The sequence below is a fragment of the Callospermophilus lateralis genome, chromosome 1, assembly GCF_048772815.1.
Source record: "Callospermophilus lateralis isolate mCalLat2 chromosome 1, mCalLat2.hap1, whole genome shotgun sequence".
Taxonomy (NCBI): domain Eukaryota; kingdom Metazoa; phylum Chordata; class Mammalia; order Rodentia; family Sciuridae; genus Callospermophilus; species Callospermophilus lateralis.
In genome coordinates, this window is record NC_135305.1 from 138,745,226 (window position 1) to 138,770,529 (window position 25,304).

Consider the following 25,304-nt stretch of genomic DNA (forward strand, 5'->3'; position numbering starts at 1 on the left):
GAGGTCATTTATTAGTGTTCTCTAGGAGCGCCCCCTAGTGGAGGACCTACGCCAAAATACAATTACACGCGACATTGAAGCGCCCACTCTAAGCCAGGCATTGTGCTAGGTGTTCCTGTGTAAGTGAGCAAGATCAATGCAATCTATCAGGAAGATCTGATTGTAAGAAGCTAATCTCTGTGTTCCACTATGGCATCCATACGCCTAACACACTACATAGTACACAGTGGGCCCTCAATAAAAGTCTAGGGCTCGAATAACTCCGTGAGATGGCCCCGCATGCCAGCCCTCAGAGTTGGGGAAGTCTAGTTGGCTCTGCAAGGACGCTGCAGGGAGAAGGATGGTTGTCAGCAGCCGGTAGAGGGCGCTGTGGGAACTCCCCGTCCAACTGCGACTTGGCGGAGCGGCGGCCGGGTGGGTAGGGTCAGGGCGCGCGCTTTCTTACCCGCAGCTTACATGGCGGCTGCCGGCGGAGGTCCCGGACTCGGGGCGACCCCGGTTCTGGAGGCTGCAACTCTGCAGAAACTCGCGCTGCGGCGGAAGAAGGTGCTGAGCGCCGAGGAGATGGAGCTGTATGAGCTGGCGCAGGCGGCTGGCGCCGCCATGGATCCCGACGTGTTCAAGTGAGCGGGCGCGGGTGGTGACTTCTTGCTCCTCCGACCCGCAAACACCCCGGCTCCTGGCCTCCCCCACGCCCCAGCCTGGACCCACTGGTATAGAAGAGCCCGCAGCCCGTGTCGGGTCTCCAGGGCAGGCCTGTCTTGTGGCAGGAAGGGTTCACTGAGCATCACTTTTGTTCTCACCAGGATCCTGGTGGACCTGCTGAATCTGAACGTGGCCCCTCTCGCCGTCTTCCAGATGCTCAAGTCCATGTGTGCCGGGCAGAGGCTGGCGAGCGATCCCCAGGACCCTTTGGCTTTGTCTCTGCCCACGTCGGGCGTGGCGGAGACCCGAGGTCAGAGCTGGGCCCCATTCTCCCCTCCCCGGTGGCTGAGGTGTCAAGGTACAGTCCAGGCTTAGCCGTGAATGGCGATGCCTGCCAGTGAGTCTCCTGATAGAACCTTTAGGGCCATCCACAGACTCAAGGCCCTGGCTCGATTGCCACCCTTGGAAGTGCACTTCCAGATCATGATTGCAGAGTGGGGGACCTAGGGTGTTCCAAACAGGCTGGGATTCACCTGCCCCATCTTCTCGCCTCTTCACTCATGCCTTCATTCCACAAGCATGGGAATTAAGATGGCTTTGTTACCTGTCCTGGCAGTAAAACCTTCAGGGAAGTGTACATAGACCAGAGCATGCTCCCCCTTGCCTGTACCTCACCCTGACCTGAGCTCTGCCCAGGGTCCTGGCCAGCCGGGCTTCCCTCCAAGGATTACTGGAGCACCTCTGTACTCAAGTTTCAAGGGCTTCCTCATTTTCTTGATCATGACTGGGAATGAGCAGATGCTGGTGATTAAGAGTATGTCACCATGGATCCACTGTCCTTGATCATCTTCCCTGTGTGTTGCTTCTGTCCCGCAGAGGCTGCTGGGAACCCTCTGAAATTCAGCAGGATCTTCCAGGCAAATGAAAGGAGATCCAGGGCTGGTTTCCTGCCTAGAAGCACTTGGGATAGCCACACAGGCAGGTCCCTGAGGGGAGTAGTGCCAGGGCCCTTGGGATCCATATGCCTGAGCCAGGAGAGGCCCCAGGCACTGGCATTCAGGTTGCCTCACTTACCTACCCTCTGTCTGCTCTCTTTGTGTCTTTCTCTGACTTCCAGAGGCCTCCTTTCTCTCTGCCAGGAACAGTAGCCCCCCTGCAAGGTCCTCATTTTCCTCTGCCCTGCGGCCTACGGCCTCTACGGTTCTGCTCCACGGCCCAGCTGCCACGCACTCGCCTCTCTCTCCAGGGCCCCCCGCTTCCCTCCGGTTCTCTTGCTGCTTGTTCTCTCCTTTTGCAGGTCGTGTTTATTAGCTTATCTCTGGGGGTTGGTGTGCTCTCTTGTTTCCTTGGAAACTGCCATGGCACATGTGAGGCCAGAGCAGCTTTGAACTGCAAGGGCAGAATGTGCAGGCCATTACTGCCTTGCAGCTTAGTGCCAGGCCACTCTCTCTAACTCAGTTTACTAAAGATACAGTACTTCTAGAACATGTAGTTAGGCTGGTCAGGGGGTGGGGCTAATACCTCTATGCCCAAGAGACTAACTCTGGTGGGTAAGACTTTTACACTGTAAAGGTCTCCACTCCAGGGGAGGACAGCAGGCTGAGAGGCAGGGAAGAGGCAACATGGCATAGTGTTGGGAGCACAACCTCAGGTATGAGAAGCATCTCAGCCTCTTAGATGCTGTCCCATACCTGGATAGGTGGTCTAGAAGATAATACAGATGCTATGGCTTCCGCCAGCCCCCTTGGCAGTACCATAAGAATGATGTAAGCTTGTCCTATAAGTCATACTTGCAATCTGAGTCCCCTTTCCTCTCTCATCCTGGACAGGGGTATCTTCTGGGTATTGCCAGATGCCCAGAGCATGGTGTGTGAGGCCTCAGGGTGCTTTGATTCCACCCTCCTGCAAACCCTCCTTCTGTGTTCTCCAGATTCCAGATACTGCCTGGAGCTCAGGCCCAGGGAGGGTGGGGAAGGACCAAGGGACTGGGAAGGAGAGACTGGGAACAGGGTCTCTTTCACTTGAAGGGACATTGCTGCTCACTCAATCAGTAACCCCAGGTATCAGGTCCAGTTCTTGCCAATGAAGGCCCAGAAGGTAGATAAGATGAACTTGCTTTGGGTCCAGTGAAAGAAGATAAACTTACAATGATGAAGATAAAAATAGGTATGGTCCATTCAGTTATAAACCTGCAGCACTACCATAGCAGGTTGGGGCAGGAGGGGCCAGTTAGACAGGGCCTCTGCAGCCCTGCCAGATGGTATGGTGTGGAGAGGGCTGAACAAAGTGAGGCAGAGATGCAGGATAGTGGTATGTCATGTGTTGTGTCCTGGCCACTGGTAGGAGCATGGCTTAACCTGGGGCAGAAGGAAAAGGGAGAAAAAAGCATAGAGAGTCAAAAGATATGTGGGGGTGAAGCACAGGGAGCAGAGGCACTGTGTGAATGCTTGAGGGCTCAGCTGGGTGCAGAGGTGCATGCCTCTGATCCCAGAGATTCAGAAGGCTGAGGCAGAAGGATTACAAATTTAAGGCCAGCCTCAGCAACTTAGTGAGACCCTGTTTCAAAATTTAAAAAGGCTGGGGATGTAGTAAAGCTCTCCTGGGTTTAATAACCCACCAAAGAGGAAGAATGGGGGCTCCCAGGGAAGTGGGGAGAAGCCTCAGCACAAGAACAGGAGTGGCCTGAAGTGCTGGGCCCTACAGGGTTGTTGGCTTTCAAAGACTCAATCCTGGAAGCTTAACTAGTCCCCAGTCCTGAGAGGACATGGAAGACCTGAGAAGATGCCTAGGGGGACAGAGGAGAGACTGGGGTGGCTGGTTGGTGGGAGGATATACAGAGGAGTGAGGCAGAGGTAGGGCTATGCCAGGAGTATGCTGCAGCCAAGGGGCCACCAGATGAGATAGAGATCTCTAAGACCTATATGTCATAGCATCTACCCACACAAACATTCCAGCTACCTCATAAATGACAAAATATATAGTGGAATAAATATGAATGCTCAAAGTGATCCATTCGGGATGACAGAGTTTGGAACCATTGGGGTTACTTGCCCTAGGTTTCCCACAGAACTCAGTGTGGAGGTGCTCTAGGCCACGTGGGCCAGAGCCCCACTCAGGAGTTTGAGTCTGTAAATCACAGCAAGTAAGATGGTGCTGTCTGGATTCCTAGCCATCCAGGAAGCCTGCAGGGACTCATCCGTGCCCAGCAGAGAAGGGGGCAAACATAAGACCTCAGAAACACAGATGGGGAATGCTGGTCACAGTGAGGACCTGTAGTCATTGAGGGGAAATTAAATTCAGTTGAGTGTTCTCTAATTGGGTTTAGGGAAACTATACATTTTGAAAATATGTCCCTCCAGAACATGTAGAGTGAGGTTCGGTATGTGGAAGATGGGTCATGTGATCTGTGCTGTCAGTAAGGGAGCCATGAGCCATGTATGGCTGTTGCAGTCAAGACACACTGGATGTCAAAGAACTGGTACAAAAATGAATGCAACAGCTCATGGCTATATACTGATTATATGTTGAAATGATAATACAGTTGTCCCTTGGTATCTGTGGGTATTGGTTCTAGCACACCCCCATAAGTACCAAAATCTTGAGTCCCTTATATAAAATGGCAGAGTGTTTGCATATAACCTATGTCATCCTCCCTTATCCTTTTTTTAAAATATTTTTTTAGTTGTCAATGGATCTTTATTTATTTATATATGGTGCTAAGAATCGAACCCTGTGCTTCACACATGCCAGGCAAACGCTCTACCACTGAACTACAACCATAGCCCCCCCCCCCACTTATTCTTTTTTAATATACATAAAAATTATCTAACACTTCTTCAAAGGAATGATGTTTGTATGTGTCTGTTGGATGATGCTGGGGATCGAATCCAGGGCCTCATGTATGCTAAGCAAGTACTCTACCACTGAACTATATCCTGAGCCTCTATTTATTTTTTTAGAAATGGGGCCTTGCTATGTTGCCTAGGCTGGCTCTGAACTCCTGAGCTCAGGCATTCCTCCTGTGTCAGTCCTTGGAGGATCTGGGACTACAGATGTATGCCACCATACCCAGCTCTCTTGTTTACTTAAAATCAACTTGAGAATACTTAATCCAATATAAATATTATGTAAGTAGTTGCTATATTGTTTAAGGTTGCAATTTTTTTTCCAATTTTATTTTTATTATTTTGTGGTGGCAAGGATTGAACCTAGGATCTATACCACTGAGTTGCATCCTCAGCACCCCCCCTTTTTTTTGTCTGTGCTGGATATCCAACCCAGGGCCTTATACATGCTAGACAAGTATTCTACCACTGAGCAACACCCTCAGCCCCTTAGCCCTATTTAAATTTTTTAAATTTTGAGACAGAGTCTGGTTAAGTTGTTTATGCTAGCCTCAAACTTATGATCCTCTTGCCTCAGCCTACTGAGGCAAGTATGCACCAACAAGTGTGCTTGAATTACAAGTGGGCACCAACACACTGGCTATTTTAAGTATTTTCAATCCAAAATTGGTTGTATCCATGGATGTGGAAACCACAGATAGAGGGCTGACTGTATATTGCATATTTTGGGTTAATTAAAATACATAATAGTTGGTTATGGTGGCACACACCTGTAATTTCATTGACTTGGAAGGCTGAGGAAGGAGGATCTCAAGTTCAAGACTAGCCTAGGCAATTTAGCAAGACTCTGTCTCAATACAAAAAAGCTGAGGATGTAGTTTAGTGGTACAGCACTCCTGGGTTCAATCCCCAGTACTGTAAATAACTGACTGAATGTAACTTCCCATTTTCTCTTTATTTTTTATCTTATTTTTTAAATATTTTTTAGTTGTAGTTGGACACAATACCTTTATTTATTTATTTATTTTTATGTGGTGCTAAGGATCGACCCCAAGGACCTGCACATGGTAGGCGAGTGCTCTAACGCTGAGCCACAACCCCAGCCTTTCATTTTAATGTGACTACTTAAATTATATAAATGTGGCTCAAATCATATTACTGTTGGACAGCATTGCTTCAGCACTTAGATGGTAACACTTTTTTCCAGCAACACCAAGGAAAGGTGTGTGGGTGTGGGTGTTTGTGCATGCATGCACAAGCCCAGTGGGTAGGGGTCCTGGATACATCCACATGAAAGAACGGCTTCCCAAGTATAAACTGAGTTAAGAGTACACATGGGTACATCTGTCCTATATGTATGTCTTTGTCACTAGGTCTGTATGTGTTCTGGAAGCATCAGGTAGGCCTCTACTGTGGCCAGAGAGCAACAGTAGTAGCTAGTGACAGCACAGACCTGTGATTTTCTTGCCTTAAGGAAGATTGTGCCTTTTGTCTGGGGAACCAAATTGACCTCTACCAGGACACAAGTTTGTGTGCTCCAGAAGGTTTTGGGGTGGCTTGCTATTTTGCCACTGACCAGTGTGATATAGACTTATTGATGCTACTTGCCCTTACCACAGCATGCTCCTGAAGAGGATCCTGTAGTGTTTTCTTACCCTCTCTTCAGTTCTTACCTCTCCTTGCCCACTCCTGTTTTTACCTTCCTTAACACCAATGCCTGCTGACCCATGTCACCATAAGGTGGCATTCCCACTCAGAAAGGAGATAAGCCTCCCTAGACCAACAGAGAAAAGCAGGACACACTAGGTTTCTATTTATTATTTATTTATTCATGAGATGGGGTCTCAGTATGTTGCCAAGATGTCTCAAACTTGTGGGCTCCTGACTTAGCCTCCCAAGTAGCTAGACAGGCGCACACAACCATGCTTGGCTACACCAAGGATCTTTATAAATCCTCATTCTCTACCTGCTTTGCCTAGTCAGCCAGTCAAGTTTATAGGGGTTGGCAAGTTGGGACTCACAAAGGCTATTCAAAAGATAAATGGCAGAGTGGATCCCACTCTAACTTGGTCCACTCCCTAGCTTCTGGATTTCACCAAACCATGACAGGGTAGCTGACAGACTGATACATTTTGGGGTTTGCTTCTATAGGAGATCATAAAATTCTGAGAGATCACCAGCTGGTTTTAGGGGTAGGAGAGGCACGAAAGTTTGAAGAGAACTAGGCAGGATATTTTAAACATTCAGTGGTTCTTGTTTATCTTTGGTTCATTAAAAGTGACCAGGCCTGGGAGCATAAGTTGCCACTCCACCAACCCTTAATAACCCCACTGTTCTTGATAAAACTAGTTCTGCACTGTAAGGGCTTCTCCATCATGTCACTACAGACCATTCCCCTTTGGCCTAAAACTCTTGGCCTCCTTGTCCATGCATAAAATGAGGAGGCCTGGATCAGTGTCCCTACTAATAGTGAAAGTATGTGATTCCTGAAGGGTTCTAAGAATCACAGCTGGACAAATGGGTTGGCATTCATATATATGTGAATATATATTAAAAATGTATATGTATTATACATAACACATATATAATACATAAATTATAAAAATCCATTTAATTATCTCACATATATATATATAATTATATAAATTTCTTGTGTGTGTGGTTCTGAGGTCTAAACCTAGGGCTTTGTACATGCTGGGCAAGCACTTTATTACTGAGCTATACCCCCAAGTCTTAGACTGTTTCTTAATGTCTTCTATGATTTAGATTTATACCTGTTCACTCTTTCATATTACATTGGGCTTATTGACCCTGTCAGATTTAAAGATGGGCATGATTTGTCCCTTTCCATTTCCTTGTTATCCTTCATCTTCTAGGTGGACCTGGTCATTATCCTGACAAGGAGGAAACTCAGAGCAAGAGGAAAAGCTGGCTTCAGAGTCAGGCCCATGTCTGAGACCTGCCCTGCCAGTTGCTGGGAGCGAGCTTGACTGACCCACCCTGAGCTGTATTTCTGCTTCTGTCATGAAACATCCCTTGCAGCCAGCATGTGGATACCTGAGCACCCAGGATTAGGCTAACTGATACAAAAAGTTTCATATGCCTGGTTTAGCGTGCAGAGGGACTGTGGCCCCTTATGACCATTTGCATATTGTAGGAGATGCTGAGAGTGATAAGGCCCATCTAACCAATGGTGACAAGATCTGTGCTCACTGACCAGTCAATGAAGGCAAGAATGATGACTGCTTGTACCAAAGGAAATTCCTGCTGACCATTCTCTACTTTGTATCATTTTCGTGAGCCAGTGGTAGGCTGAGTGGGCCCAACTTCACCCTACCACATGCTCCAATCTGTTCTACTCCTCAATTGTGGGTACCCTGTTACTACATTTTTATTGAATCAACTTTATGTAATCACTTGAATGATCAACTGTATGTAATCACCTCCAGGGAGGTGAGACAGGGGAAAAATCAAAGGAAGACAAGGACAAGATATCAGCATTCAAAGTGTGGCACCACAGTTATCCTTCCAACCTAACCAGAAAAGATCCCCTAGTTCTCCAAGGAAGAACTTTCTGGAAATTCTCATAAGGAGGGCCATCCTATTGTACAAGAATCCAGGGAGGCTCTCATCATAATTGAAGAATTCAAGTGACATTCCTAGGTGATTACCCTCCCATGGAGGTCTTTCAGGAATGCAAAATTCCTTCATCAACCAGAGAATGAATACAAAACAAAGCAATATTCAAAAAATTCTGAAAACTTTTCAATATTGATGAAAACATTGATCATGAATTTGACTACTGTTGAATTCAATTTGTTAGTAGACTTTAAAGGAATTCCCCACCTATATCAATGAAGGATATTACGCTACAAATTAAAAAAAAAGAAAGAAAGAAAGAAAAAGAATCTGGGGAGAGTTTCATGGTGAGGATTCTAGAGCATAAAAAGTGAGTTGCAGGAGCCAGTGTCTCTAGTATCTCAGACATGGGTTTCCACCTCATGGATTCTAAGACACCTTGTAGCATCTTTGCTCCAAAAACAGTTTTCTGTTACAGGCGATTTGGCTAAACTTGATGAATAGGCCATGGAAAAACCATGATCAAAGGGCTGAGCCCAAAGCTGGAATTGCCCCCAAAAGTAGCAGTAGGGGAACTCCTATAACCACCCTGGCATGAGACCAGTTGGAATGTCAAAGAAAGAAGCACTAAACATCAGGGTGATCAATCCAAAGTATTTATTAGAGGGATTTATAGAGGGGCTGTAGCATGTTCCTGGAGAAATACAGTGATAAGAGAGGTCACTTTGGCATGTCCCCAACCCCAGGGGATCAGCATATACAGTTTATATTAGGTTCAAGGAAACTGGCTACAGGAGAGGGCTTGTTTCTGTGAGTTTGGTAACACTAATCTTTTGGTAAATACTAATCTTTTAGTATTTCAGGCAATAACCTAAACAATGTTGATCAGTATCTGGGAATCTTCAAAGCTTAGATTCAGTACTTTCAGGGGAAAACAAAGCAGGGGTCTCAAAGTAGCCAGGGTATCCTGTGTCTAATCAGGACAAGGAAAAAATCTGGAGGTGGAGAGATAGGGGTGGAACCCTATATCATGGCTCAAGCAGGGGACATATATTCTGGTCAAAACCTGCAGAGCATACCTTGCTAGGCCAGGGAAGAGATAGACTCTACATGTGTGAGGGACTGTGACCCCATGAGCAAGTCTTGTCCCCACAGGATCTTCTCAGTCTTGCTCATACTGTCAACATCTTGAGCCCAGGAGAAGCCATCCCTTTAAAATAAAACTCGGGTCCAAGTGTGACTACAGATCTTTCATTCTTTCTGTGCAAAAAAAGAATATGCAAAGCAAAGACTATGTGAACCAGTGGGATTCATCACAAGTTAACTATCTAGCAGTTGGACAATTTCAAGTTTTTCAAACCTCAGCAGGAATCCAACTATGGAATAGATAGCTAACCCTGAAAACAAGAGGCTTGACCACTGCATTTAAAGAATAGTCCATAGAGGTAGGGAAAAAACAATATGAGAAATAATGTTCAAAATCAGAAATCTGCTTTCAATTCTAGTGAGTGTACTTCCTGTCAGAATCTGATCAAGGCAGTTACATATGGTACTGGAAGGAGGTGGCAGCATGTTCCTCCTATTACCTGCTGAGGGGCAGATCATGTACACTGTCCAGGGCAGACCAGGTAGGGCTATCCTTTCTCTGAATGCACCTCTGCTATATACATCCTTTCAAAATATTCCTGCTTTATCCCTGGGATGACACCTAGAAGGCCCCCTGCACACTGTCAAGGGCTTTTCTGGGATGTGCTAATTTAGGTAGATGTGAGCCACAGGACTCCAGACTGATGTGGGGCACCCAGACCGTTTCATATTAACATGAATGTTACTCAAGGAACACAAATATAATTAACTGAGCTTTGACAATGGCGTTTACCCTGGTTCCTAACGTTGTGTTGTTTTCTTAGGGAGAAACAAAGGCGGCCCTACTCTCAGTGGAGCACCTACACTGGCAGAACGTGGAAGCCGGGAAGGATCCAGCCAAAGGATGCCCCGCCAACCCAGTGCCACAAGGCTGCCCAAGGGAGGCGGGCCTGGGAAGAGCACCTCTAGGAGCAGCACATAGGAAGAGAACAGACTACATTGCCAGCGTGCTAGAACCATTCTTCTCCCAGCAAAGGCTGTGTGCCATCTCCTTCCCCTAAGTCTTTCTAAAAAGCTGAGAATCAAAATCATTGTTCTCCCCACAAGAAAATATCAGAAATAAGTTTAAAATGATGTAAACATTTATACCTCCCACACCATTTATTATAGCAGGTATCTTTTTGACTTTAAAGGCGTCTTTTATTCTACTTTATTAGGGCTATTTTATTTTTAAAATTATAGGATAGATAGTATATGACATGGTCTCCCAAAACTTCTTTACAACTCAGTCCTTATAATACATTATAAACTAAATCTGTCCCTTTTTAGGTCTTACAGGTACAATAGCACATGCCACCACACACAAACGAAATTTTTATTGAAATGAGCCACTTGACTAAAAGTTCTGTTCAAACACCAAACTTGTCCTATATTTTCTCCATATGTCAGCCCTTTGGGTCAACAAAACACCTATAAACATTGATTTCATTTAAATTGATTTGAATATATAAATATTACAATCTCATGATAACTTTTATGACAAGAGAACTGTGGAAATAGTAATAATGCTTAATAATTTTTAATTATTAGTACACTCATAATAATTCTTGAATTTCATTTGTACCTCTTTTGTCATCACACCCATTCTCCTTCATTCCAATGACATGGCTCCAGCTTTCATTCTTATCCCCAGTCCTTGTCATCCCACACAAGAAACTTTTTTTTCAATTTACATGTAAGAATTTTAACCATGAGAATCAGAGGGAAGTTTCAATAATAAAGTGTTAAGGGAAAAAAAAATCAGATGTTCTCTATCACTTTTTGAACATATGAAAGCACATAGATTTAGAATGAGGTGTGTGCTGGTCCTAGTTTTTCTATACCCTAACTAACCAAGTAACTTAAACCAGTGACTTGACTTTCTTGGTCCCAGCTTTTAAGTCCAAGAGAAGATATATGTATTGCCAGGTCTTTATTATAAACAGCTCAACATGTTTCCCTTGAAGTGCAAGAGGTGGAATTCCCTAATAGACTGTTCACAATGCTAGGTAAGAGGTATGAGTGTATGAACGTAGAAGAGCACCATCTCCAATTGGCCACACAACACTGAGGTTATAGTGATGTGTTGTGACTTAATGAGTCATGCATGCTATGGGGAATTCAGTAATATCCCTTTCCCCTCAAATTGCCTTGATCTTTCTCATTTGGCTCAGTTTTAGGGATTTTGTGGACATTTCCTACCCTCAGACCTCAGATTTTAAGCCCTCCATTTCTAAACTCTTATGCTTTATTCAGTCTCATCAACAGAGAAGGCCCCAAATTAAAATTTTTTTAAAAAATGGGAAAAAATCCAACTCAGTTTCCTAAGGAATTTGTAAATTTTATGCTTTGAAACTGGATTTTGTGTGTGTGTGTGTGTGTGTTTATCGAGGAGTGATCTCAGGGGTGCCTAACGACTGATCCACATCCCCAGTCCTTTTTTTTTTTTTTTAACATTTTATTTTTTAGGTATAGATGAACACAACACAGTGCCTTTATTTTTATGTGGTGCTGAGGATCGAACCCGGGTCCCACCCATGTAAGCGAGTACTCTACCACTGAGCCACAATCCCAGCCCCACATCCCCAGTCCTTTTACTTTTTATTTTGAGATAGTGTCTCTAAGTTGCATAGGACCTTGCTAAATTACTGAGTTGAATTTGTGAATCCTGCCTCAGCCTCCCAAGCCGCTGGGATTACAGGCATGTTTCACCACACCCAGTTGAAACTAGATTTGAAATACTTCCATCAGGTCAAATCACTTCAGCAGTGGTTCCTTAACATTACAGCAATATAATCCCCAAGTCCCTCTTTAGTACAGTAGACTATGGAGCCTGGACTGGCCTTCTGTGTGGTTCTAAGATCCTATCCACTCCTATGGACAGAGTTATGCAGCACACAGAAATTTAGGGTTTATACTGAAACTTTTTTTTTTTTTTTAAAGAGAGAGTGGGGGAGGGAGAGAGAGAGAGAGAGAATTTTTTTAATATTTATTTATTAGTTCTCGGCGGACACAACATCTTTTGTTTTGTACGTGGTGCTGAGGATCGAACCCGGGCCGCATGCACACCAGGCAAGCGCGCTACCGCTTGAGCCACATCCCCAGCCCCAGTGAAACTTTAATTGTAAACAATGTGAAGTCACCTATGCTGAGGGGTGGCAGAAGAGATGACAAGGAACGCATGCCAGTTTCATCTTTCCACTCAATATTCTTCCCCTTCTTCAGCCTCTGCTTCCACAGAATCCACGCCCACCTCTTCATAATCCTTCTCCAGCGCTGCCAGGTCCTCTCGGGCCTCTGAGAATTCCCCTTCCTCCATGCCTTCGCCCACATACCAGTGCACAAAGGCCCGCTTGGCATACATGAGGTCGAACTTATGGTCCAGGCGGGCCCAGGCCTCTGCAATGGCAGTGGTGTTGCTCAGCATGCACACAGCCCGCTGCACCTTGGCCAGGTCTCCTCCAGGCACCACTGTGGGGGGCTGGTAGTTAATACCCACCTGCCAGGGAAGAAAGCATTCCATGAAACTTATATCAAACCAGAAATGGTGGCTACTTTTCCTCATATAAAGATACACTGCAGGAACCCTCTGATAACCCTCTGAGAACGCTCAGTTGACCCTGCAAACAGGCACTGAGCCCTTCTTTGTATCACACATGGTGCTGGGTCAACAGGGTAATGGTTCCAGAAAAGGAAAAAGCAGGGAAAAATAAGCCTTGGAGTTAGTCTCAAGTGCCTGAAGGGCTGGGTCTAAGCAACAATGACAACTATGGTACTAAGGGAAAGGACTCCATCTTCTCTTTGAAAACACACTACCTTGTGTTCTTTGTGGATTTTCTTCACAACAAGATGGTGAATTTCTGTAACCAAAACATTTTCCACCCAGATAAATCCTGAGAACTCTATGTAACTGAAAGGCTCAGGGAATATCTCCCCCTTCTGACCCAGCAACCAAACCCTTGTGATATATACGAAGGTAGCAGATCAAAGGTCATGTGAATACTACAACCACCGTGGCAGAAGGTGGCCTATCTGTGTCTTAAGTGGGGAGAGGGAGTGACATGCTCAAGGAGATACCAAAGGGGAAGCATTCCATGTTTCAGAATCAGGGAGTAACTTGACCAGAAGTGGCAGAATTGTGTAGTAACAACTAGAGCAGGGATGAACCAAACTTGTTCTGCAAAGAGTGATAAAGTAAAAATTCCACATTTCACAATTCTTTGTCCAAACTGCTCAATTATGCTGATATTGCAAAACCATAAACAATTTGTAAGTGAACAAGTGTGACTAGTCAGACTAAACCTTATTTATAAAATTTGGCAGCCAGTTTAACAACTGTGTAAACCCCTGATCTAGAGAAGAAAACCTAGAGCAAAAAATACTAGTTAAGGACCTACTGTACGGGCTGGGGCTGTGGCTGTGGCTTAGTGGCAGAGTGCTTGCCTAGCATGCGTGAGGCACTGGGTTCAATACTCAACACCACATAAAAATGAACAAATAAAACAAAGGCATTCTGTCCATCTATAACTATAAAAAAATAAAATAAAATAAAGAATCTAAAGGGATTGAGATTCAGTGGTAGAGTACGTGCCTGGCATGTGTGAGGCACTGGGTTCGATTCTCAGCACTGCATATAAATAAACAAAATAAAAGTCCATTGACAATTAAAAATATTTTTAAAATAACCTACTGCAGTAGAGCCACCAGAAGCAATAAGGGGCTAGCTAACTCAGGGAACATGGCATGAAAACCAAAGACAAGAGCTCAATGGTAAAGTGCTCTCCTAGTATACACAACTTGCTGGGCTTGATGCCTGAGGAGGGAAGAAAAGAAGGAAGAAAGAAAGAAAAAGAAAGCCAAAAAATCTAGCCAAGCCAAGCCAAGCCCAAGGACAACTAGTTTTAAGAATCAACAGGACTTAGGAAACTACTATTAGAAAAACTGAGTAGATAGATAGCAGTTTCTATCTTGTGCTAGTGGAGAGGTGACTCAAGTTTTGTGTTTGATAAAACTCACACCAGAATTTCTAAGCTAAAAGAAAAAATATATATTGCCATTTTCAGCACAAAAAGATTCATGGAGGTTTTTCCTTAAATTGGATAATCCACAGGATATTGAAACTGAAATTAGTTTCTACATACCTATACAATAAAGTGAGATTAACTGACAATAGTCTGTTTTAGTAACACCCAAATTCAAAATAGTTAAAAAGACACACATTAATCACCAATGTACCCACACTAATCCTACCATCAGAATGGGGCACAAAAGTTCTTCAGAAAATACTATATTCTGTTAAAAATATATAAATATAAGTATATTTATAATATAATTACCAGGTGTGGTAATTCCAGTAACATGGGAATTGAGTGGGAGGATCCCAAATTCAAGGCCAGCCTCAGCAACATAGCCAGACCATTTCAAAATAAAAAATATGGGACTGAGGACATAGAGCTCAGTTGGTACATTGCTTGCCTAGCATGCATAAGGCCAAGCACCACCAAAAAGAGAATAATAAGTAATAGGCTATGGATGTGGCTCAAGCGGTAGTGTGCTCGCCTGGCATGCGTGCTGCCCGGGTTCGATCAAATACAAACAAAGATATTGTGTCCGCCGAAATCTAAAGAAAATAAATATTAAAAAAAATTTTTAAAAAGATAATAATAAGTAAATAAATAAATAGAGTTGAAGGGCTGGAGATGTGGCTCAAGTGGTAGCGTGCTCGCCTAGCATGCATGAGGCACTGGGTTCAATTCTCAGCACCATATATAAAAATAAAATAAAGATATTCTTTAAAAAATATAAATAAATAAATAAATAAATAAACTTGAAAAGTGGGAAAAACACTCATGGGTTTAACAAAAATTTTTAAAACTCCTCACTACAAATACATAGTGTGATTCAGAAAGGAAATTCAAGAGATATCAATGAATAAATTATTCTGATTCACTAATTTACAACCAAGAGCCTAGCCCAAGTAAAAAAGCACTGACTCCCAAAAGGATTTGTGTTCTCAGGGGCGTCATGAAAATTCAAGCCTGCTGTTTGCTGACAAGCATGATGACTAGACAGCACCCAGTCCTACCTTAAACCCAGTGGGGCACCAATCCACAAACTGGATGGTGCGCTTGGTCTTGATGGTGGCGATGGCCGCATTGACATCTTTTGGGACCACGTCCCCCCTATACAACATGCAGCAGGCCATGTACTTGCCATGGCGAGGGTCACACTTCACCATCTGGTTGGCCGGCTCAAAGCAGGCATTGGTGATCTCGGCCACTGAGAGCTGCTCGTGATAGGCTTTCTCCGCCGAGATGACCGGGGCATAAGTGGCCAGGGGGAAGTGGATGCGGGGGTACGGCACCAGGTTGGTCTGGAATTCCGTCAGATCCACGTTCAGGGCCCCATCGAACCGCAGGGAGGCCGTGATGGAGGACACGATCTGCCCAATGAGACGATTGAGGTTGGTGTACGTGGGCCGCTCGATGTCCAGGTTGCGCCGACAGATGTCATAGATGGCTTCGTTGTCCACCATGAAGGCACAGTCGGAGTGCTCGAGGGTCGTGTGGGTGGTCAGGATGGAGTTGTAGGGCTCTACCACGGCTGTGGAAACCTGCGGAGCTGGGTAGATGGCAAATTCCAGCTTGGACTTCTTGCCATAGTCCACTGACAGCCGCTCCATGAGCAGAGAAGCGAACCCGGAGCCCGTGCCGCCCCCGAAACTGTGGAAGATGAGGAAGCCCTGCAGTCCTGTGCACAGATCCGCCTGCAAAAACCACACAATGTGAGCCAAAGGCTGTGGAAGACACACCACCAAACTCCAACAGGCCAGGCTCACTTCTCTGTGCTCTCACAAGTTCACATGGACTCAAATATAAGTGCCTAACCAGCAGGCATTACCCTCAGAAGCCAAAGCAGACAAGAGACAGCTATCAATGCATCCCAGCAGACACCATACAAGAAGACTCTGCAGACTTGTTCAGTCCCAGAACCTGACCCAAGACCGCCCAGACGACCTCCCCTTCACAATCCAAGGCCCACCGTCCCCACCCGGGAACCTCGTCAAGAAGCCTCCTTAGTGGTCTTCCTACCAGTTTGCGGATCCGGTCCAGGACAAGGTCCACGATCTCCTTGCCAATGGTGTAATGGCCTCTGGCATAATTATTGGCGGCATCTTCCTTCCCAGTGATCAGCTGTTCCGGGTGGAAGAGCTGCCTGTAGGTCCCTGTGCGCACTTCATCTAAAAAAAAAAAAAAACAAAACCATGTTCTGGGAGTCTCTCTGGCCTGCTGTACTCACTAAGGTGAACACAGCCGCAGGAGGGCTGAATCTACAAAGCACACACTGGAAAAATCTCTGTGTGATACACAAACCACAAATGCCACTTAGGGGCTCTAACAAGGTAGAGTCAACAGTCATACAAATGCCAGCAGGATCAGTTCCCACTGAGGGCAAAATGCTCACATACCCATATGGGTGATTCTCCAGGTACATCTTTCTTTCCTACCCCTAGCTACATCAAAGGGAACAATAAAAAACTCACTCATAAACCCGCAGTCACCAGGTCAGCGTGACTTCATCGGTGCCGTGCAATCAGGGAATTGCATATGGCCTGGGTCACACAGGTATTCTGTTATGTCCCGGGGGAACCAATGAAAGGTACTCTGTTTTCCAAGTCTTACGGGAAACTACCTAGGACTTCCAATCTAGAGGAACCCAATGAATGTTCTACACTTAAGTTTCCATGTCTCCGGGTAGCTCAAGACTGTAGTGTGCCAGCATGTCAGTGTGGGTGGCATGAAGGAGGGAATCAGGCTGTGCACCCTGCACTGGGTGTGCACGGGAGCCACCTGACCAGCAGACAGCCAGGAGGGAATCTCTCTGCAGCCCAGCTTTACTGCTGGCTACCAGCTTTTCTCTGCAGGGCAGGTTTCCTGAGGTGGGTTCCTGAGTCCCACAGTCAAGATCCTTCAGTCCACACCAGTGAGTTCCTCACCCAGCAATGTTGGGAGCATAGGCTTCCACATCCCTCCTTTCTGCACAGGGATTCAAGGAGTCCACATGGGACTTTACCAAGGCTCTTCCACCCTCCCAGGAAGGCCTCCCTGCAGGCCTGAGCACCTACCAACCACGGTGGGCTCCAGGTCCACAAACACCGCTCTGGGTACGTGCTTGCCAGCCCCGGTTTCGCTGAAGAATGTGTTGAAGGAATCATCCCCGCCACCAATGGTTTTGTCACTTGGCATCTGACCATCGGGCTGAATTCCATGTTCAAGGCAGTACAGTTCCCAGCAGGCATTGCCGATCTGAACACCTGCCTGCCCCACGTGAATAGAGACACACTCGCGCTGGGAACCAGAACATAAACATGAAACCCACTCCTCTTCAAGGGAAATGAAACCATATAGCATGCAAAGCATTAAAATTTAGTATTTGTACAGTGCCTCAGTGACTGGCACTTTCATAAACTTCACTTTCAACCCCTGTTCTTCTATGCTACCTGAATTGCTCTATGCCATTCTAGCTGTTAAGTGGCACAGTCAGTCACAGAACTTAAGATCTTTGCAAAACCAGGATTCTTTTTAAATCCTGCAAGCCATGTAACGTTAATAATGAACTCCTTATTGTGGCTTATAATGGGAACTGAGGAAGATAGAGCAGTTTGTGCACTGGGCAACAGATAATGAAATGAAGAGTTAAGCAAGGAAAGATAGACTAGGTTCCAGATTACCATGGCCCAAGCCCAGATATTCACTGTGTGTCTTCCATCTGCTCAGACAGATTGACCTCTGTCATTCTCTATCCTACTTACTCCTCCTCCTACTTCATAGATAAATAATATTACCTGTCTCTGATACTATAGAGGACAGAGGCTAAGACCATGTGTGTGTGTATGGTACTGGGAATTGAACCCTGTGGTGCGCTCTCACTGAGCTACTTTACATTTTTTATTTTAGACAGGATCTCAATAAGTTGTCCTGACTGGACTCAAACTTGCCATCCTCCTGCTTCAGCCTCCTCAGTAACCAGAATAATAGGTATGTGCCACTGTGCTTGACTGCTGAGACATCTTAACTCTTGCCCTATGGCTTCTGGTTGGTTTTCCCAGTAGCCAGCAGTGGCAGGAACTTGAGATTATAGCAAATGTAGTCAGGATGCTCCCTCCATGCCAGACTATAATGGACTACCTGAGTCCCTTTATCCAGGACACAACTTACTTTCAAAAGTCAGTACTCTTCAAAAAGATACCCTCTCAACTTCTAGTAATCATTCCCTACCCTTCTCTCCCCACCCCTTTAAGTCTAGGAGTATAATGACTCCCAGATATCACAAGTGCTCTTATAGTACAATGTCTTTTTTTTTTTTTTTTTTTGGTGGTGAGGCGTAGTAGGGATTGAACTTAGGAGCAACTCGACCACTGGGCCACATCCCCAGCCCTATTTTGTATTTTATTTAGAGAATCCTCACTGAGTTCCTTAGCACCTCGCTTTTGCTGAGGCTGGCTTTGAACTCATGGTCCTCCTGCCTAAGCCTCCCAAGTAAACTGTCTTTTGATGTCTTCTTTCTTTCTTTTCTTTTTTCTTTTTTTTTTTTTTTTTTGTTTTTTGTTTTTGTTGTGGTGGTGTTGTTGCTGGGGATTAGAACCCGGGGTCTTTTGCATAAAAGGCAAGCACTCTACCATCTGCGCTATATCCGCAGCCCTCTTGATCGTTTCTTTACCATCAAAAAAAAAAAAAAAAAGCTATCCATAACTTTATCAATTGTACCCTTTTAAAGTATTCTCAAAAAACAAAAATACCTATCTTCAATGAAGCATCTATTTCCGGAGGGGAGGTAACTGCACACTCACTAGCTACTTATTCAATTGTAAATACATTGCCTTCGCAAATAGATAGAGGAGATCAAATAAAATTGAGGGACTATACTCATTCGATATGCTATTTCCTTTTATAGGAGCACCAAATCTCAGACTCTGCAGGACATAAAAAAAATCCACATGGACACAGTGGTGCACGCCTGTAATCCAAGTGGCTCAGGAGGCTGAAACAGGAGGATCATGAGTTCCAAGCCAGCCTCAGCAAAAGCAAGGCACTAAGCAACTCAGTGAGACCTGGTCTCTGAATAAAATACAAAATAGGGCTTAATGGTCAAGTTCTCCTGAGTTCAATCCCTGGTACCCTCTCCACCCACCCCTCAAAAAAAATTAACATGATGCAACAAACCCCCAACATCCCTAATGGAGCATTCAGTTCCAGAAGGAACTTCTCTAATGCCAAATGTTAAAGGATATTTTGTAGGAGGCTACGCATTTGAACTGGGCACCTGCAGTGGGCTCAAAAGACCAACCCAATTCAGGGTTCAATCAGAGTAAATAAGCCTTAGCTGGTTGCAGAAGTCCCTGGAGTCAGCTGACTGAGTCACCTGTAAATAAGTGAGCATTTAAACTGCAACCACTTGACTGTTTGACTAGGCTACTGCCAATGAAGTTGGTCTCGAGGTTTCACTTCAGTTTCTCAATGAATGCTCTCAGATCATGTTTTGTCAGATGGAGTTCTCAAAAACTGCTGTGGTTCTGGGAGATGTACAGGTGATGTTTCCTTACCTCAAATAAACTCTACATAATTTAACCACAGCAAGAAATTTACCTCTTAATGCAAGGAACTTGCTCTTCTGAGGAAATTGCTCAGCACTCTGGGAAAATCCTTTTGAAGCCATCCAACAATACAGGATTTTTCATTACTGAAATCCAGACACTCTGTATTTCACAGGTTGGCTTCACTGGCATTCTGCTAACCCTGAATCAGTAAGATCTGACTTGGCAAATCTGCCATTACTTTTGTTTTTCTTGTCTTTTTCTTTTTCTTTTGTTGTTGTTGTGCTGGGATGAACCCCAGTGCTTCCCATATGCAAGCATGTCCTCTACCACTGAGCTACATTCCCAGCCCTCTTAATTTCCTCATTTCAAAAAAAGAAAAAAAGGAAAAAAAGAGCCAAATCCAAGCAACCAGGTAAATCCACCCTTGCTTTCCAGAGAACTCCCATGTAAATTCAGCATTGCCAACCTCACACTGATCTTCCAACTTTACATTTCTTTGATAGAACTTTACATTTCTTTGGTCTCCTCTGAAAATAAATTACTTGTGTGCTGGGGATGCAGATCAGTGGTAGAGTTCTTGCCTAAGATGTATGAGGTCCTCTGTTCAATCTCAGGCACTGCAGGAAAAAATTATTGGAAACTTCATCCAACCTTTTCAAATCCCATCTGGCTATATTCTTTGTAGCTGACCTTGTTTTATACTTATGCAGGTATATCACTTCCTGCCACAAAATCTGCAACCGCCCTCCCTTTGCTTTATAATAAAGATGTGCCTCCTCCAATCAATGCTTCTTTGTTTCTGCTGATCTCTTTTCCCAAAACAGTCCTCAGTGGAGCTCCCAAGTACCTAGTGGTTGCAGAAAGGGTGCATAAAACTGCTGACACCTTAGCAGTGATCAAGGCAATGGCACCACCCCCATAAATTTAGAGGGAAAAAAAATCAGTTTCATTGAAAAATTTCCTTGAGGAAGTGATTTAAAAACAACTAATTTTATTACATTTCTATTCTTTTTTTAATTTTTTTTATTAGTTGCTCAAAACATTACAGACAGACTATTATATAAACCCCATGTCCTCATACTAAATACAGTATGACTTGAGTGAATTGCAAGTTTCAATGCCAATTTTTTATAGGATACCATTGTGTGTGTGTCTGTGTGTATGTGTGTGTGTGTGTGTGTGTGTTAAATTTGAGCAGGGACCTGTCTATGTTGCTCAAGCTGGTCTCAAACTCCTGGGCTCAAGTGATCCTCCTGTCTCAGCCTCCAGAGTAGATTGGATTTTACGCATCATTAGGATACTTCATTTGGGTGGGGGGGGACCTAACAAACATTTGCTACTCAGGCTTAAATAGTTATTATTTATAATAACACGTGTTTCTTTTAAGTAAATATATAAATAGTTTTAAAGTTTCTCTTGTTTTAATTTCTAATATGACAAACAGCATAGCTATTAACCACAGTGAAGCTCTTTGGGATCCCCATAATTTTTAGTTTTGTAGCGAAGATCCCAGACCAGAAAGCTGTGAAACTGTGAAACCGCCCTGTCTGTACGACCCCACTGGTATTTTTTGTTCCCTTAGAGACTGCCTAATATCTCTGTTCTGCCAAGTCAAGCCATGAGTGTCTTCTAAAACAAAAACTTCTAAACGTGGATGCCACCCTGGTTCTTATACAGCTCAACTCTGGGAACCGAATGTATTTGCCCTCACGCTTTCTACACTCCCCACTACACATCTCTCTCCATATGGGTCTCTCTTGCCTTCGGGCCGAAGAACACTCCTCCTGGCTCCTCTCCCAGCTCAGCCCCGCACCCTAGCACTGGTAGGTCCCTCTACCTGGCCGCCTGGCTGCGTAAAGGACTTTGAATGCCCCCCCGCCGCACCCCCGCCTAGTCTGCGGCGCCCTCCGTCGCAGGATCCTACCATGTCGATCTCCCTCCGCGACGCCTCTTTAGTACACAGCCAACCTTATCTATCGAAATGCGTGAAACGACCCGGCGGTGCGCGCTGGAGTGTATTAACTCCCAATGCTCAGTTGGTCATCGGTCCAGAGCTCCACAGGGCGGGCCGAGGCCCCAGATTTCATTCTGATTGGTCATTTTACTCGACTCAGAGTGATGGAGCTTTCTGGTTGGATAGGGTTTCAGCGGGAAGGTTGTAGAGTCGCCGGTGGCTGCAGTGCGCGTGGGGCTTCAAGAGTCCTCAGAACCTTGGATTGGAGCAGCTTTAACACCGTTTGTTGGGGAGCAGGACATTATCGTGCAAGTTAAGGCCTTCGCTTATGAATCCTAAATGGGGATTACGTTTTGTCTCCGACATCCTAGAGCCCCAGGTGTGCTTGCCTCCCTGTTCTTGAATATATGTCGTTTTCTGAACATGATGACCTCCAAGAGGCCTTCCTGCCATCTATAGAAAATCAATACAACCCCCTCTTCCGTGCTTTCTCAGGTGCAGAAAAGTCATTTTATTTGAGCATATGGGAACTGGGCAATTTTGGGGAACTGAATCCTTCTTTAGTGAGAGAAGAGGTGGATTTCTAGACACTAGGGAGAGGGAGGGCACACCTTCGATGCTGAAGATCTGGATTGCAACCTAGTGCCCATTTTGAAGAACTTTGGAGTAATCATCAATTCTTCCTTCCTTTTTAAAAAAATAGTTTTATAATTGTCAATGGACTTTTATTTTATTTATTTTTATGTGTGCTGAGAATGGAACCCAGTGCCTCACACATTCTAGGCAAACACTCTACCATTAATCCACAACAGCAGCCCCCCCAATTCTTCCATTCTTAAAAATCATTTGATTCCTTTAAGATCCAGTGTGCATTTCACTTTTGGGAAAAGCATGGGAGGAGGAATTCCTGCTCATGGCCAGAATGGAGCCTCCTGGTGTCTCCTGAGAGGGAGCAAACCTTTAACTCTCTATGTTTAAAAAAGCGTTTCGAACTCACTCGATACAATAAGGCACATCACATCAAGAACTAGGGATTTTCCTGAAGTAAGAAGAGTCTCTGAAGAGTACCATCAGGTATATGCTTAGAAACAGCCCCTTGGTACAAGGAAAATGCAGGGAGGTCTGATGAGAGGGAGGGAAAGCAAAAAGTTATGGCATTCCCTTCCTCTTTTACTAAAGGAGAGCAAATTCTTTACTAATCAGCCCCAGGTTACAATAACAGAATACCATAGACTGGCTGAAACAAAAGCAATTTAAGTTCCCACAGTTTTTGAGGGTAGAAGGAAGAGAGACCTCTCTTTCTATCTTGTATAAAGGCACTCTCTCACTATGTACTCATATGGTAGCACACGGCCACTTGACATCATGTCCTCACATGATAGTAGCATGCAAAATACCTGGTCTCTTGACAATAATTCTTTGTATCATTTAATTAAGGTTAAATTAGGCTATAAGGCCCTCATATATTTAACCTCATTTATCCTTAATTCTCTCCTTCCCTGTCACCAAATGCAGTCACATAGGGGATTAGATTTTAAACATTATTTAGGGGGGGACATATTTAGTTCATTTTACAGCACCCTACTTCTTCAAGGGTCCAACTGCATCATGTACACTGAAAGGAAAGTGACCATGACACTCAGAGCAACCAAGAGATCTTTATTGCAGCAGTGTCTGATCGACTAGAGGAAAAAGCGGAGAGAGAGAGAGAGAGAGATAAGGAGAGGAAAGAGAAGAAAGAGAGGGAGAGAGCAAAGCAAGAGAGAAAAAGGGAGAGAGGGCAAACTGAGGGGGTGGGTGAGAGCAAAGCAGAAGAGAGAAAGCGAGAGAAGAAAAAGAGAGAGAGTTCCTGCAGGAAAGAGTTCTTATAGCCAAAATCTAATGGGGTCTCTGGATCTACAAGCTGCCTTGTTGGTATATAGTGATTGGATCATACAGTAGTTGCTAAGGGTATCATCTTCTGCCTTCAGACAGATCAGGCAGGGGCCATATACACCAGGTGGTGGGGGTTGAGTGTTCAGCCTTAAGGCAAACAAGAGATAAGGAACCAGATGGATGATGGTGAGTGTTCAGCCCACCCTGCAGCTAACATTTGTTCAGCCTGCCCTGCAGCTAACATACACAACTTAAATGTATCCTCATTATGTTGTGTTTTAAAGTAATAATTATTTTTCTTATTATAAAGTTAACACATTCAGAATAGAAAGTGTGGAAACAGTAGGAAAACAAAATAAAAATTACCCATAAACCCACATTGTAAGGCTGGGGATGTGGCTCAAGCGGTAGCGTGCTCGCCTGGCATGCGTGAGGCCCAAGTTCGATTCTCAGCACCACATACAAACAGGGATGTTGTGTCCACCGAGGGCTGAAAAGTAAATATTAAAAAAAAAAAAAAAAACCCACATTGTAGAGATAAGCTTAATATTTCAGTGGAGCTATTTTTGTCATTTTAACAAGTCTCTTGGAATTTAATACACATACTGTATAATTTACTCATTTGCAGTATAGAATTTGATAAGTTTTTCTTTGTTTATTGAGAGGGGGTCTCATTATGTTGCCCAGGCTAGTCTCAAACTCCTTAAGTAAAGCCATCCTCCTGCCTCAGCCTTCTGAATAGCTGGGATTAAAGACACCATCACACTGGGCTTGGCTTTTAGTTTATCAGTCAAGTGTGCAACCTGAACATAATCAGCTTCAGAACATTTTTAAAAATATTTTTTTAGTTGTTAGTGAACCTTTATTTTATTTATTTATATGTGGTGCTGAGAATTGAACCCAGTGCTTCACACATGCTAGGCAAGTATTCTACTACTGAACTACAATAATAGCCCAGTTTTAGAACATTTTTATCATCCTGCAAAGAAACCCATATCCTATATCTGTCAACCCTTAATTCCCCCATAATGTACTGTCTCTATATATTTACCTATCCTTGATATTACATATAAATAGAATCACATCATATATGGTCTTGTGATTGGCTTCTTTCACTTAAGATAATGGTTTCAAGTTTCATCCATATGATATGTATTAATATTTTGCCTTTATTAAAAAACAGATATACTGAGATACAATTCAAATATCATAAAATTCTCTCAAAATACTGGAAACAATTTAATTGCTTTTAATATATTCACAGAATTATATACTCATAACCCAAATCAACTGAGGAACATTTTGTTCACTACAAATTTTATTCCTTTTGATTACAGAATAATATTCCATTATTATGGATGAATATGCCACATTGTATTTATCTGCTGGTGAATATTTCCACTTTTTGTAATGCTGATATAAATTTTCTTTTTTAAAATACTGGGTATTGAAGCAAGGGATGATATATGACATAGCTATATCCCCAGTACTTAAATTTTTTTTTGAGCCAGGTGTTAGGTCGGTGGCGGCGACTTGGTGGCGACTTAGTGGCAACTTAGAACAAAGCAGCCCACGCTGAAAAAGAACATCAATCAGATGCCGGCGGAAATGCCTGTCAATCAGCCAGATCTCCTGACTAACGCCTGTCAATCAACAGGACCCCCCTGGCCAATCCTGGAGTTCA

General features: G+C 44.2%; 2 protein-coding genes across 3 annotated transcripts; one reads left to right on the forward strand and one right to left on the reverse strand.

Moving 5' to 3' along the window:
• The first annotated feature begins 406 nt into the window (after nt 1-406).
• On the forward strand, nt 407-11,248 carry Mzt2b (mitotic spindle organizing protein 2B). Of its 2 annotated transcripts, XM_076867045.1 has the most exons (4): nt 407-623; nt 807-955; nt 1,763-1,942; nt 9,980-11,248. In XM_076867045.1, the coding sequence occupies exons 1-4, from the start codon at nt 457-459 to the stop codon at nt 10,135-10,137; spliced, it is 654 nt and encodes a 217-aa protein (XP_076723160.1). In that variant the 5' UTR covers nt 407-456; the 3' UTR covers nt 10,138-11,248. The 2 variants fall into 2 exon arrangements, with proteins under 2 accessions (XP_076723160.1, XP_076723157.1); XM_076867042.1 differs by lacking the exon at nt 1,763-1,942.
• Nucleotides 11,249-12,396: 1,148 nt separating this feature from the next.
• LOC143407895 (tubulin alpha-3 chain) lies at nt 12,397-17,536 on the reverse strand. Its single transcript, XM_076867049.1, has 4 exons — nt 17,320-17,536; nt 16,286-16,434; nt 15,280-15,960; nt 12,397-12,693 (listed from the first exon to the last, which is right to left on the reverse strand). Exons 1-4 carry the CDS (start codon nt 17,438-17,440, stop codon nt 12,397-12,399), a joined length of 1,248 nt encoding a protein of 415 aa, XP_076723164.1. The 5' UTR covers nt 17,441-17,536.
• Nucleotides 17,537-25,304: the final 7,768 nt, after the last annotated feature.

What these genes read in the sequence shown, in the direction of transcription:
- Mzt2b (XM_076867045.1), top strand. Translation starts at nt 457, where the DNA reads ATGGCGGCTGCCGGCGGAGGTCCCGGACTCGGGGCGACCCCGGTTCTG. An exon ending in GGGCGTGGCGGAGACCCGAG is followed by an intron (nt 956 to 1,762) that starts GTCAGAGCTGGG and finishes TCTGACTTCCAG; the next exon opens with AGGCCTCCTTTCTCTCTGCC. An exon ending in CTTGTTCTCTCCTTTTGCAG is followed by an intron (nt 1,943 to 9,979) that starts GTCGTGTTTATT and finishes TTGTTTTCTTAG; the next exon opens with GGAGAAACAAAGGCGGCCCT.
- LOC143407895 (XM_076867049.1), bottom strand. Translation starts at nt 17,440, where the DNA reads ATGCCAAGTGACAAAACCATTGGTGGCGGGGATGATTCCTTCAACACA. An exon ending in CCTGGAGCCCACCGTGGTTG is followed by an intron (nt 16,435 to 17,319) that starts GTAGGTGCTCAG and finishes TTTTTTTTTTAG; the next exon opens with ATGAAGTGCGCACAGGGACC. An exon ending in TGGACCGGATCCGCAAACTG is followed by an intron (nt 15,961 to 16,285) that starts GTAGGAAGACCA and finishes TGGTTTTTGCAG; the next exon opens with GCGGATCTGTGCACAGGACT.